At 36.0% G+C, this 15,765-nt stretch overlaps 1 protein-coding gene across 1 annotated transcript in view; it reads right to left on the bottom strand.

The window, feature by feature from the left end:
* Positions 1-15,765, bottom strand: part of ly75 (lymphocyte antigen 75) — a 168,952-nt gene that overhangs the window by 34,159 nt on the left and 119,028 nt on the right. Inside the window, exons 19-24 of the mRNA XM_028806413.2 lie at positions 14,403-14,464; positions 12,467-12,543; positions 12,217-12,353; positions 7,936-8,041; positions 3,422-3,582; positions 1,980-2,118 (exon numbers count right to left, since the gene is read on the bottom strand). Coding sequence (XP_028662246.2) covers positions 1,980-2,118; positions 3,422-3,582; positions 7,936-8,041; positions 12,217-12,353; positions 12,467-12,543; positions 14,403-14,464 — 682 coding nt within the window. The remainder of the gene's footprint in view (positions 1-1,979; positions 2,119-3,421; positions 3,583-7,935; positions 8,042-12,216; positions 12,354-12,466; positions 12,544-14,402; positions 14,465-15,765) is intronic.

The following is a 15,765-nucleotide window of genomic DNA, read 5'->3' as shown; positions in this document are numbered from 1 at the left end:
CCCATGGTGAATAATCTTTAACTTATAATGCCGTGGATTTAATATAATGAACTATTAAACATATGGGACATATGAAATTGAGCATTATTTACATTTACTTATTTGACATCTTTATCTAAGGTGACTGGGTTCCATTTACTGTAGACTGTGCTCTGAATATTTTCAGAAGCAGAAGGCTGGGCAATATGTTATCAACAAAGTAATCCACACTTGATGACTCTTGAAGAATTTATGCTGATCAAAATACAATCTTTATAACAATATTCTCAAAAATACACATAAAATCTCTCAAAAATACACATAAGGCATCTTATTCTTCTTCTTTCGGCTGCTCCCGTTAGGGGTTGCCATAGCGGATCATCTTCTTCCATATCTTTCTGTCCTCTGCATCTTGTTCTGTTACACCCATCACCTGCATGTCCTCTCTCACCACATCCATAAACCTTCGCTTAGGCCTTCCTCTTTTCCTTTTCCCTGGCAGCTCTTAGCATTCTTCTCTCAATATACTCAGCATCTTTCCTCTGCACATGTCCAAACCAATACAATCTCGCCTCTCTGACTTTTGTCTCCCAACCGTCCAACGTGAACTGACCCTCTAATATCCTCATTTCTAATCCTGTCCATCCTCGTCACACCCAATGCAAATCTTAACATCTTTAACTCTGCCACCTCCGTCTCTGTCTCCTGCTTTCTGGTCAGTGTCACCGTCTCCTACCCATATAACATAGCTGGTCTCACTACCGTCCTGTAGACCTTCCCTTTCACTCCTGACACTCTTCTCCACCCATTCCACCCTACCTGCACTCTCTTTTTCACCTCTCTTCCACAATTCCCGTTACTCTGTACTGTTGATCCCAAGTACTTAAACTTATCCACCTTCGCAAACTCTATTCCCTGCATCCCCACCATTCCACTGACCTCCCTGACATTAACACACATGTATTCTGAAGGTCACAACAAGCAAAAGCAGATACAACTATCGTGGTTATGTTTTTATTGGAGGATCTATTTTGAAGATTATAAATAGAATACAGAATTCAAGCAGTTTCACATTGTGCTTACCATCTGCAGAATTCAGTTTAGCAGTTAAAACAAATTAGCTAAGATACAAGCAGAAACTGAATTAAAATGATTAAAGAATGTATTTTACCTCTAGCATTAATATGAATAAGGGGTATTCCCAAAAAAACAGGCCTAACACCTTCTGAGATAATAACAGGAGGAACAGTACAACACCCAGCATCTCTCCTTCTTTATGGAATCCATAAGAAACTACAGATAAAATACTGCAATACTAAATTATAATGACCCAAACTCTTAAGTCTTTATAGCTGCAGGTAAAAGCTGCTCTTCTTAGTACATCTGTGATAACAGCACACCGGTTTTCACTGATGAAAGGTTCCATCTCCAGAAGTGGGATTAAGCCATAGATCAGGCCACTGAACAATTGACCACTAAACCTAAGTTTGTTTCAATGTACTCAAGTTCTAGTTAAAGGGATCATAGGACCCTAATGCAAACCAGCCAACTAAAAGTTTAATTGGTGACTCTAAATTGGACTGTTACTTCCTTTGAACCTTAATAGTCAACTTTAATTACTATATATAAAACGCCTTACCTAATTCAGTCAACAAAGTCAGGCACTAATAAGCAGTTAATTGAGGCAGTGTTGAACTGCAAGCAACACTGCTAATTTTGCATCTCACTGCGTGGCCCTAATCTAAGGTTCTTCTCCTGTGAGTGCTCCAGTTGTAGAAAATTGTAAGCAGCTGTGCAATACTTTAAGTGACTTTAGATACCATCACTATTTATTTAAATAATTTAAAAGCACATTATTCTTATGATGGCCTTAATGAACAATAGCTACAATGGTAAAACACATTTACCATTACTTAATGTGTTATTTTATTATATGTTGCAAATATTACAAAATGTGAAATATCCCAAAGTAGTCTTATTTTATAAAGATAAAAAAATACCTCCAGAACTCTGACACAGCAAAACATATTGACTGTCCTCACATGAAGAAAAATTCCAGGTACCAACAAAGGAAGACTGGGGATCATTAAGAACATAGGCGCATTGCTTCATGGTGCTGTCATCGAAAAATGAAAATTTCTGAAAAATAAAGGCAAAGCTTTTTTTTTTTTTTTTTTGCTGCAATTAAAAGATTTTTTTATAAACATTGTGAGTCACTACATACTTGCTAAAAACACTACATAACATTAGAATAAATACAAAAATATTAATACACCAAAATGTATCATTAGTTTATAATTACATTCTTGTTACTTTATATTTTATCAGTGTTTATTTGTGGTTATTCCAATAGTATATATATATATATATATATATATATATATATATATATATATATATATATATATATATATATATATATATATTATATATATATATATAGTGTTTTCATGAGCAAATACACAATTAATGTCCAGATAGTTGGCTTGATTTTCTTGGGTGACCTGCATAGTACTGTATAGATATGATTCAACAAATAATCTGCTCTGTAGCCTAAAATCGTAAAGTGAATGTGTCATGCATGGAATTCAGATAAAAGATTAATGAACAGTCAAACTATATGCAGAAGATGAAAACATCTGTTTCTTTAAGAAAAATCTTAACTGAATGTAACATGAATTTGAAAGACTAATAAACAAATTTACTCAAATCACTCTTAAATATTTTAAGAAGTGTTATTTTGAAAATTTTACCAAGACTGTTTTTTAATTAAAAAAAAAAATACATTATTAGATAGTCATTCACTAATGAACTGCATGCAGGGCAGTTTCCATTTTTATGATCAGCTAATTAGACTGCACAGCACAACATATACTGGGTGCTCTTGAATTCCATAATCACTGTAATATCGGACCTGTGTGAATTTTTCTAGTTTTTTCTTTTTTGTATAAATTTACTATGCTGTCACCCATTCTCATTCACCCATAAGCAGAATCAAACCGCAGGACAATCTTAAATTGTACTTTAAGTGTATTTATCTTTAAGTTCAAAATAAGCTGCAAGTTTGAGCTAGTGATTATGGCTTTGGATTCCAAACCATTGTGCATTGGAGCATTGTGCCAGGGCTCCAAATGTTAAAACATGCAAACAAATATACTTTAAAAAGCCTACACAAAAATCTTGGGATGGTGTTTACTATAGAAAGATGCCTTATCAAATAAATTTTGATGTTATTGTGAACTGCAAATGTACTGAAGTGCCATGTGGAGTGAGTTCTTGCTTTGATTTTTACTTCTGTTTTGATCTTGTCTATAATGCTCAATAAAGAGGTAACACAAGCAATAATTCATTAAAAAAATCTTTACAGCTACAAACTCTAATATATAATAACAAATCCTGATACACCAAAATATAAATTGAAATTAACATGACTCTGACTTACATCAATGCGTATTTTCCTTATTTTCCCATAAAGAAGTGGATGAAAGTTTGAATACATAACAGGACTTTTATCCACCCATTCTGATGCTGAGTTATGAAATAGTATCTCCAATCCAATCCATATTTTAGGCTTTTCACCAGACATTAAAAAAGTAAACAAATCTAGCAACAGAGGATAAACATATATTAAACATTACTATATAATAATAATAATAATAATAATTAATTACATTTATATAGCATGCCAAATAAACATTTAAAGAAAAACTAATACTACGCAGACTTTGCATAAAAGCATAAAAATTTACTACAGATGAGAAAAAGAAAACATTTGGTAGTGCCTTACTAAAAACAAAGATTATAAATATTGTTTAACAAAAATTATTAACTATTACTGTTTCAGTAATTGTCACTATAGCAACATTAAAAAAAGCATTCAACGGGCACTTTATTAAAAATCTATCTGAAGTTGAGCCATAATTGTCTAGCAATATCATAGTTTTCATTTTAACAAATTGATTTTGTCAACTGATTAAACATGCTCATGTTATCTCATTAATCTCATGATGTCTCTCTTAGTGTATACTAGTGGTTACTTTGTGGTTAATTTTACATTTATAATGGGCCAAAAAGGTAAGGACATAAAAAAGTAAAGACATATGATTACTGTTTTACACCACACTGTGGCAATTCCAACTATTTATACTATATATATAAAACACAAAGTTAGTTGACTGACTGACTGACTCACTCACTCATCAACAAAAACAGTACTTCCTGTTTAGTTAAAAAGCTGTAATTTAACAGGATGGTAGATCTAGGGCAGTAGGAAAGGGTATTTTGATATGTCAATATTAAGTGGTATAAACCCCCCCCCCACCACCACCAATAGAAAAACTAAATACCCAAAAATGCCCTGGCAGATTTGATTGAAATGCGGTGACATTTTAGAAAAAAGAAAATTAGCCGACACATTTTTTTATATATGTTATTAATATTAGATAGATAGATAGATAGATAGATAGATAGATAGATAGATACTTTATTAATCCCAATGGGAAATTCATGTTAACATACATGCTTTGAGCTGCTTCGAGAGCAGGCTTTATGCAATGAAAGATGCAGCAGGAGTAATTGATGGGCTATGTGAATAGCACCACTAACCAATTAGGTGGATGGATGATTGAAGACAGGATGGTGTCCAGGACAGGAAAAATGAAATGTGATCATGTTGTAAAACAGAAAGAGAAATTTTGGGGAAGCTCCAAGAAGAAGCAAAGCTCAATAGTTAGCAAGTGCTGCTTTTTGCTGTTGACCACTGGCACTCTCATTCGTGTACCAGCTCTCAGCTCTTTGGTTATCCGTTCCGCTCTATCAACAACCAGTCCCAACTTACGCCACTGAAAATTGACTCCTTCCCTGCTTGTGGTGCTTGAAACAATAAGGGAGAAACCTCTTTATACTCCGCTCTTCAATCGCGGTACTGCAAACTCCAAGGGAGAAATGTCAGTCTGAAATAGTGCTGCTTGAATTTCGAAAAGGGAAGCCACAGAAATTGTGTTGCTATGCTCACAGCTAATGCTATGCACACCTCACTCTTCACGTTAATACATTACTGTAACAAGTAAGGTTACCCACTTCAAACACTGCTTTGCATATACATTCACAACTGTGGACTTTAAAGACAGACTACATACAGCTGATGAAGAAAACAAAAAGAAATACTGTACTTCAGTAAATGACAAATGGAAATCATAAGATTTAATAATGATAACATATACTGAAATTTCACAATATTCCTACTGATTACCCCTTTCAATTCAAAATAATATAATTTCTTATAAAACTGTGTTTTGCAATTACCAGCAACAAAGTCAAGTAACTACGAAAAGCAGAGAAAGAGCATAAATTATTTAATGCAGAAATGTTTTGCTGATGGACCATTGTGTACAGCAGGTTCAAGAGCAGCCCCAATGACCTAATATTATTATTATTATTATTATTATTATTATTTAATTGATGTCTTTATCTAAGGCAACTTATAACATCTGAGATATAATTGGTTACATTACTTTTGTATTTCCAGTTGGAGCACAGATAGGTGGAGTGACTGGCTAATGGTCACACAGTATAAGTAGCAGGATTTGAACCTACAACCTCTGGGTTTGAAGTCCTAGGTTCAAAGCCTTAACCACTAAAACAAACTGTCTACCAATAATATTATCCCAAGGTTAAAAAAAAAAAAAAGAAAAAAGAAAAACATGATGGCAGTAGTAAATCTTTATGGGAAACCTAGTGATATTATTAAGCTCAAGATTTTGGATGATACATACATTGCATCCAAAAAGTATTCACAGCGCATCACTTTTTCCACATTTTGTTATTTTACAGCCTTATTGTAAAATGGATTAAATTCATTTTTTTCCTCAGAATTCTGCACACAACACCCCATAATGACAACGTGAAAAAAGTTTACTTGAGGTTTTTGCAAATTTATTCAAAATAAAAAAACTGAGAAATCACATGTACGTAAGTATTCACAGCCTTTGCTCAATACTTTGTCGATGCAACTTTGGAAGCAATTACAGCCTCCAGTCTTTTTGAATATGATGCCACAAGCTTGGCACACCTATCCTTGGCCAGTTTCGCCCATTCCTCTTTGCAGCACCTCTCAAGCTCCATCAGGTTGGATGGGAAGCGTCGGTGCACAGCCATTTCATGATCTCTCCAGAGATGTTCAATCGGATTCAAGTCTGGGCTCTGGCTGGGCCACTCAAGGACATTCACAGAGTTGTCCTGAAGCCACTCCTTTGATATCTTGGCTGTGTGCTTAGGGTCGTTGTCCTGCTGAAAAATGAACCGTCGCCCTAGTCTGAGGTCAAGAGCACTCTGGAGCAGGTTTTCATCCAGGATGTCTCTGTACATTGCTGCAGTCATCTTTCCCTTTATCCTGACTAGTCTCCCAGTTCCTGCCGCTGAAAAACATCCCCACAGCATGATGCTGCCACCACCATGCTTCACTGTAGGGATGGTGCCAGGTTTCCACCAAACGTGACACCTGGCATTCACACCAAAGAGCTCAATCTTTGTCTCACCAGACCAGAGAATTTTCTTTCTCATGGTCTGAGAGTCCTTCAGGTGCCTTTTGGCAAACTCCAGGCAGGCTGCCATGTACCTTTTACTAAGGAGTGGCTTCCATCTGGCCACTCTACCATACAGGCCTGATTGGTGGATTGCTGCAGAGATGGTCGTCTTCTGGAAGGTTCTCCTCTATCCACAGAGGACCTCTGACAGTGTGACCATCGGGTTCTTACTCACCTCCCTGACTAAGGCCCTTCTCCCCCTATCGCTCAGTTTAGATGGCCGGCCAGCTCTAGGAAGAGTCCTGGTGGTTTCGAACTTCTTCCACTTATGGATGATGGAGGCCACTGTGCTCATTGGGACCTTCAAAGTAGCAGAAATTTTTCTGTAACCTTCCCCAGATTTGTGCCTTGAGACAATCCTGTCTCGGAGGTCTACAGACAATTCCTTTGACTTCATGCTTGGTTTGTGCTCTGACATGAACTGTCAACTGTGGGACCTTATATAGACAGGCGTGTGCCTTTCCAAATCATGTCCAGTCAACTGAATTTACCACAGGTGGACTCCAATTAAGCTGCAGAAACATCTCAAGGATGATCAGGGGAAACAGGATGCACCTGAGCTCAATTTCGAGCTTCACGGCAAAGGCTGTGAATACTTATGTACATGTGCTTTCTCAATTTTTTTATTTTTAATAAATTTGCAAAAACCTCAAGTAAACTTTTTTCACGTTGTCATTATGGGGTGTTGTGTGTAGAATTCTGAGGAAAAAAATGAATTTAATCCATTTTGGAATAAGGCTGTAACGTAACAAAATGTGGAAAAAGTGATGCGCTGTGAATACTTTCCGGATGCACTGTATTAAAATGCAATCACTACCTTAAGAAATTGATGATAAGTGAAACACCTGTGAATAAATTATATGCAAAAACAAAATATAACAATCAGTACTCTTTAACTACATTTGACAGGCTCTCACAAAGCCACTTTATATTCACTAATGAACTCTCACATATTTGGAAAGTAGAATGAAAACGAAGGTACCCTCAGAAAAAATAGACACAAAAGTGTGAAAAGGTGGACAAGAGCAAATACTAGGTAGTATGACATAAGTTTATGCTCCAACATACTATTTAAAGGGCATGCATGTCTTTCACCTCTCAAGAACCGCTATGTCTCTACTAAAAAATATATCTACTTTATTGTTATCTAATTCTCATTTGCTTTTGTTTATTTGTAACTACTTCTTTGACTTCTTATAAACCACTTTGAGCTTTGTATATGAAAATGTGCTGTAGAAATAAATGTCGTTCTTGGTGTTTAAAAAAGGAAAACATATGATGTCAAGTGTTGGCTTAAGTAAAACATACTGTTGTCAAAGAAAATGATTCCACTTAATCTTCTTTTTCGCATTTCACCTGAATAAAAACATACCTTGTTCAACCTGATTTGCAATGGATGGAAGGTTCCCTCCATGTGACACACAATAGTCATTTGCTTTGGAAAATGACAGATATTTGGCTGGCACTTTTGTATAACACTAAAAATAGGAAAGTAACAAGATTTTATTAAGCTTTGGAATTAGTGCACTCTTGCATTTTGCTACATGCAGCATTATAAACTGATCACAAATTAAATAATAAATAAGCAAGCAATGTTACTATTTCAGAAATTGCGCTCACTATATTCTGTATAATGATATGAAAATAACTTTAATGTAGCTTCATGAATGCTTTTGTAGTGGAGTAACACTCATGATTACAGCAATTAACATTCATTAACTCAGCAAGAAATACACTATTTCATACTATTCATGATATACACAGGGGAGCAGATACAATAAAAAAAGACACATGATGTTTGTGACACAACATTTGCGACTCACAAAAATATTTTATTTGTGAATTATGTAAGGCCTTTCACTAACATAAATAAAACAAAGCATAAACAAAAAATGCTAACAGATTTAGTAAATGTGATTACAAAAAACCATGGTACACATTAAATTATTTTTTCCCCTCATTGAGCAACACTCAATACTGCAGAATGACAAAGTGATAACAGGACTTCAGAAGTTCTTATAAAAATATTAGAAATAGAAGAAATGTTTGTTTTCCTCTAAGGGAGTCTGCCATAAGGTCAAAACACATGAGTGACATGCAAGTATTTTAAGTAGGAGAATAAATGGATTCTTTTCAGTTGCTTTAAAAAATGGTAACAGGTTATGTTAAAGTTACAACTAACAGTGCACACGAAGTAATCATTAAGTTACTGTGTGTACTGAGACCATATGGTATGTGACTAAAGGCAAGATTAAGGAATAGCTGGATGCTTTGTTGAAATTAATTAATAACCATGTTTGGATATTTGTTGTATGCCTATTTGTTAATTTCAAGGGATAAGAGTTTACTGTTTAGATATGAACTAGGGGGCTCCGCCCCCTGCTCGCTTCGCTCGCCAACCCCTGGTGTTGGGAAATTACAAAGAGCGTGATGTATGAATGAGATATAGCATAGTGTGAAGGTGTAGATGACGCAGATAGGAAGCAAACAATAAAGTGTTTGGCATAGTGTAAAGGTTTATTGGAAAATTTCTTTGTAAACAACATTAGTAGTAAAGATGGTGTCTTGTCCTTGAATGAGTTTTCCTTGGCATGGAGCATTTATGACCTTAACTTTAACGTCAGATGAACGTCGAACTTGTGAGAAGGCCACATAAAGTTGTCTAGGTAGATGCCAACCTTGTCCATGGTTTGTCCTTGTGATTTGTTGATGGTCATGGCAAAGGCAGGTTTAATGGGGAATTGTTTCCGTTTAACTGTAAAAGGTAATTCCAGGTCAGAACTTGTAAGGTCAATTCTAGGAATTAGAACAGTATTGTTAGCATGTGATCCTGTAAGAACTGTTGCTTGAATAACATTGTGTGTTATGGTGTAGACGACTAAACGTGTACCATTGCATAAACCCTGTGTAGTGTTAAGGTTTCTTAATAGCATGATTATTGTTCCGTTTTTAAGGCTAAGACTGTGTTGTGGTAATCCGGCTGGGTTAATAGTGTTCAAATATTCTAAGGGGAAATTAAGATGGTCATTGTTGTCATCAGAGTCAACTTTGTCAGAGCTTAGAAAGAGGTGCGACTCTCCAGGAAGTAATGAAATGACCTGGTTATTAATGTGATCAACAGTAATATTTTTTGGACATAATATAGTTCGTTGTGTTAAAAGGGGTATTTGGTCTAATGAGACCGCTTTTCCAAATATCTCCGTAAGTAAGTCGTCGCACATAAAGGGTTGTGGAATTGTAATAACATCTGGGTGAAGTCCATCTGTATTGGTGAGTGTACAATATCCTAGTTGTAATAACCAATTGTTATATTCTGGATCTGGACATCGCATGTTTTGTACCAAGTGTATCTTTTGAAAGCAATGCGAACTGTACGCGTAACATTTTTTGTTCCACGGTTTTAGAAGCGGGTTGTTGGCGCCGACGTTAATTTTTTTTTTTGATGCGGCTTCGTGTTTGTGGTTCCGTTACTCGAGCCGTCTAGTTTTGTACCCGTGATCGTGAATTGATGACTTGTTTGATCTTTATCGTTAGGAATATGGATAAGTAATAAGGAGGATCGAACTCACTGTTAATATGCGGACTGCTCGTTTCTTCGTATTATCACCAATCAGGTCTCGCACCTGTATATGTATTGTAGTTCGGTCTCTTGTTGTTTATGTATGACGTCGTCGCGTATTTTAAGGTGGACTGAATAATAGTTGAGTGCATGGCATGTGGAGCAATAGCTAAGCACTGTCTAAAATCTACTCCTAATAAAAGTACCTTTCCTCCAAAGGGAATATTATTATTCATCAATGCAATGACAATTGTCCGCGTATTATAAGGTGGACTGAACAATAGCTTAGCGTATTGCAAGTGGAACAATAGTTAAGCACTGTCTAAAATCTCCTACTAATAAAAGTACCTTTCCTGCAAAGGGAATATTATTATTCATCAACGTTTGTAGAAGTTTATCAATGGTGTTGAGTAAGTCACTGGATGCCATTGTACATTCATCTATAATTAATAGTGTGGCAAGACGGATGTCACGTGCATTGTTACTGTTCATTTTCATAGTGGATACCGATGTTTCTGTGATTGGGACCGGTATTTTGAATAAGGAGTGACATGTGTTTTTGGAGCCGAGACATTTTTTCTTCCGCGGTTTCAGAAGCGCGTTGTCGGTGCCGACGTGATTTGTGCATATTTGCGTTCTTGATTTGTTTCAGGGTGCACTGTTCCAATGCGATGTAATATTTGTCTTCATACGCGAAAGCAGTACGGGCCATTGCCTTTTGGTGACCTGATATTTACTCGGGTAGATGCAAAATCAAATGAGCTATTGTAGGATGTAATGCAGTTCATAAAGTTTTTACTTTCAGGTACTTCGTTAGTTAGAAGCTTCTGTAGATACGCAGGATATGAACGTAAAGGAGGCAGTGTAATTTGACCCTTTTGATAACAACGTGTAAATTCATTACTTGTATTGCCATTTGTTTTTCAGGGAAGTTAAGTGAATGACAATGATTGCAAATGACATTCATTAATCCCAATGAATTTTCATGAATAGTGGACTTATTATTGAACGCGTTGTCAGCTAACTGGCACAATCGTTAGTGTGGTTGTGGGTCTGAATCGTCCTTTTTGCGTACGTTTCGTGTGCTATGTCCATAGTCTGTCCCGTTTCGTGTCCAATGGGCTTTGTGTGTCGCTCGCGGCTTCTTTTTTTTTGTGTGCTGGGGGCTTGTTGCCTGAGTTTTTATTTCTGTTAGGGGAGGGGGTGTTTGTGTGTCGTGGGGCTGAATCGTCCTTTTTGTGTGCGAACCGTTTCGTGTGCTATGTGGTGCCTGCGTGTGACTCCTTTGTTTTTGGTGTTCTAGGGTCGCGTGGCCTCATTTCTTATTTCAGTTACTGGAGGGGGGCTTTGGGTGTCGTGGGTCTCAGTCCTCTTCTTTGTGTGTGTCCCGTTTCGTGTGCAATGGCTTCGTGCGTTTACGTTGCATTCCATCCGGCCGGTTTCCGTGGCTTGGGGACGTGGGGGGGCGGGAGGGGGGGTGGTGGGGCGCCTGCGCAGTACGTCTTTTGCGTCCACGGCCCATGGCCGGATGTCCCTGCGTCCATCCAGTTTACCATTCTCAGTTAGTAATATGGATAAGCAACCCAGACTAGGTAAACCATTAAAAATGCATTCACATAATGTGAAGCAATTTTTTCATTTTGATGGCCTTCTGCATGCATGTATGTTTATGACTCTGACGAAGTGTAATACATGTTTCTGTATGGAATGGTCAGACTGCACTAGCCTATTTATTCTGTGTCCTGATTTTGCCTACATATTACAATATATACTTAATTCACTATTATTATTTGGGAGTTCTGTAACCAGCAGCTTGTTGTGCAAAAATCAAATTATGTTCAGTCTTTCTGTAAATAGTAGTACATTCAAGTTTAATGACTTAAACAACTGAGTCTATATTAGATTACTGTGCTCATTACTTTAATTAAAGAACTAAGGCAAAATGTATATTTCTTAAATCCGCTGCTTTGATTGCTGAAACTTTAAGCACTTACTTTCCAAAATCAGAAAGGTTTTTCCATTTTTGATTTTTTTAACTGAAAAAAAAATTTAAAAAAGCACACCAATTACTGCTTCACAGCCTTAAAAAATTACCTTATTTGCAAAAGGAAGTGAATCATATCCACATTCATTAGATTGCTCAGGATCATTGTGTTGTTTTTCCAAAGAAGTTGCATTTCTTTTCTTACATACAAAAAAAATTTGCTGCTCACAATCAATAAGCCAGTTGTCTGAGAAAAACAAGCACAAGACAAAATTACAGAATTTTCATTTAACCTTCTAATAATGAACAGAAACTTGAAAAAAATCCATAAAAATCAAATGACAAGTGGTGTTGGTTTACCTGGATAAAATGATTTTGATGTGATATAACTACACTTCAGTTGCCAAATATGACGTTGCAGTCCTATTGGGTAAAATCTGGTGAGAGAAATAAAAAAAAAACAAACAACATTTTATATATATTGTGGGCGCTATAGCTGCCACATCGCTGACACAGACAGGCAGAAACACAAGTGCTCACAACATACTTTATTTCTGTGGGGAAGCAATTTTCCTTGTTCCCCACAACAGCACAATACAAATAAGCAAAGCACCAAAGCGCAGTCCTTTTCTTCTGTCTTCCTCAGCCTCCAGTCCTCTCCCAGAAAGCTTTGTCCACCTCCTCCAGACTCTGGCTCCTTTTAAGCAGACTCTGGGAGTGTTCCAGGTGCCTCATTAATCAGACCTAGAATAACCCCCAGTTGTTGTGAAAGCCCTATGAAGGGCTCTGCAGCTCCCCCAGCAGACTCCACAGAACCCAACAGGGCTGTGCCACACTCCCAACTCCCAGCATGCCCTGAGGGAATCCATGGTGCCACAGCCACCCATAGGCAGTTAAACACTAGGCTACTCCAATAAAACAGCCATTTCAAAAACAATATGTGCATATATGCTGTCCTCCATTAAGAACAACAGTAACAATTTGAATAGTTTTAATATACTGGCATTATTAGAATTATTATTGGCTTATTGTTACTAGGTGGTGATTGGTCTTTTTGCTTTCATCTCCTAGTTCTTCTACCTCTCCTGTCCTTCATTCACAGTGTTAGTAAACAAGTTTTTAAATTTAAAACAGTTGCTTTAAAACATGCAAAGTGATAGCACAATGGTCAGGGTTGCTACTTCATAGATGCAGTGCCCTGGGTCCAACTCCTGTCTCTGTGAGTTCTCACTTTTTCTTCCCACTTTCTGAAAAAATAAGCATTAGCTTAACTGGCAGTTTTTAAATGTGTGAATCTGAGAGCAAGTATGAGTGTAAGCGGGCCCTGTATTGGACCTGAACCTAGTCCAGGGTTTGATCCTTCTTTGTGTTTCAGTGAATTAGGTTTGAAAATATTATCATTGGATGCTTCTGTGGAAGTGTAAATATACTGTGACAAATACACTGCTTTATAAACAGACTGCCCACAAATTCCCATAACATTACAATTGGTTTGTGGTGTATGAATTACAGTAAATGCCATTTGGATTGTGATTTGAAGTAAGGTGCTACAGTATGATGTAGTTTTTTGGTTATACTAAATTTCTGTTCACCTTTGAACCTCAAATGAAATCTAAGACAGCAGGAGAAACATAAGCATGTTCCCTGCTAGTTTAAAGAACAACTAAGAAATAATAATAGAGAGAGAGAATATAGTTAATCTTAAATTAGAAAATAACGTTTCTCGGCCACTGTAGTTGCTATGCAACTGAGCTACCAAATTAAAATACTCCTGTTTGAGAAAATCCGTAAACATTTTTTACAGAACCTTGTAGGTAATCATGAAATTTGTAAATTGAATTTTGCTATTTTTTCTCTTGTTAGTACGTAGACAGAAAAAAAAAATCTTTGCATTTATATAGCGCTTTTCTTACTACTCAAAGCGCTCAGCAATTGTAGGTTAAGGGCCTTGCTTAAGGGCCCAACAGAGCAGAGTCCCTATTGGCATTTACGGGATTCGAACCGGCAACCTTTCGATTGCCAGTGCAGATCCCTAGCCTCAGAGCCACCACTCCGTCAAAAAATTGCAAACTGCCCCTTATTTAACATTTATATATATATATATATATATATATATATATATATATATATATATATATGTAGGCCTATTTTCAGTATTTAGGAATTTAAAAAGGTTTGCAAGAAAAAGTTTACATTAACTGGTTAGAAAACAATGATTATAATTTATATTTTATGAAAATGATTCCCTATATTGTCTACAGATGTATTCTGGAAATACTGATTTTTCTGCATTTACCTTCTGAAAGGGACATCCATATTCAAAACATTAAACCACCACTTCTCAGTACCATTTGAGATCTAAAAAATAAAAAAATAACTTAAATTAGTAAGAGTAGCACATATCCCCCAAAGGAATATGAACAAAAAAATCCTTAAAAATGTTATATATTTCAATATATTGTATTTATGGCAACATTTAGTTAAAAAAGTTTTGTCTGTGCCATGTGACAGTAACAGCTAAAATAAGCAAGCAATGAAGGATGTTTATCTCAAAACTGGACATTTCCACCGCTTTGAGTAAAATGGTGAAAACAAGCAAACCTCTTAATGATGCAATTCAGTGTTTCAGCACACAATTTTATAATGGAGAGTGTTCTGCTTGATGAAGTTCAGCGTTTACATTGAACGAATATTACTTAACAGCAAGTAAGTGAGAAAAGCATTAGCAAATACAGGGTTTAGATGAATCAGCAGTGGCCACTGTATTCTAAATTCTCACAAGCTGGTCTAGCTTAGCATGTTGCCACCATGACCTTCATCAGGATAAGTGGATTGTGACAATGGTAACTAAGTAGAAATCTCTTCTAAACTCTACTCAGAATGTTTTTGTACCCCAAAAAAGTTTTCTGCATATATTTAAATTAGAAAAAAAGATGTTCTTTAATCAAGAGTTGCCATTAAACCTAAAACACATTGTACCTGTTTATGACAATCTTGCTACCTTTTCTTGTCCTAAAAAATTTGCAACACACTGCAAACATGCTACTTTAGGGTGTTTATGTCACTTGGCTTAGTTGTAATAAAAAATGTCTTTTTATTCTACAGGATCGATAATTAGAAGCATGACGTGAAAATATAAACTCTTCCACACCACTTTAAAAATAATGCATTATACAGTAAGTATGAAAGTCAATAAATTATATGTTTTAAACTATAATGGAAATAAGAATGACAAAGCACGTAATAAAAATAAAATTTAACATCATACATTTTATTTAATGTAGTGGTATTCATAACTTGTTCTCTTCTAAACTATTTTAACAAAATAAAAAATATAAAACATTGCTGTACAAATACCCTGTACAGTTACAGTCCGTGTAACAAGTAAAGAGTTAATGTTTAAAAATCTCAGCAGCTCATGGATAAGGAGGAAATTAATCAGTAAAAAAAGAAGGTCTATAAGAGAACTCATATTACAGCACAAAATGTAAAAAATAAAAAAGAACTTTTTTTAACTCTTCAAGACAAAATAAATCAAATAGAGCAAGTTAATAAGCATTGGAGTTTACGCCACTGATAATCATCATGGTCCTGGAATCCCTCAACACTGTTATTTCTTAAAATTTAGAATTTGAAAATCATTAGGCACTGATTAGTTT

The sequence above is a fragment of the Erpetoichthys calabaricus genome, chromosome 8 (genome assembly GCF_900747795.2).
Source record: "Erpetoichthys calabaricus chromosome 8, fErpCal1.3, whole genome shotgun sequence".
NCBI classification, from domain to species: Eukaryota; Metazoa; Chordata; class Cladistia; order Polypteriformes; family Polypteridae; genus Erpetoichthys; species Erpetoichthys calabaricus.
Note: the sequence above shows the minus strand (reverse complement) of the source record. Positions and strands in the feature narration are given on the sequence as shown.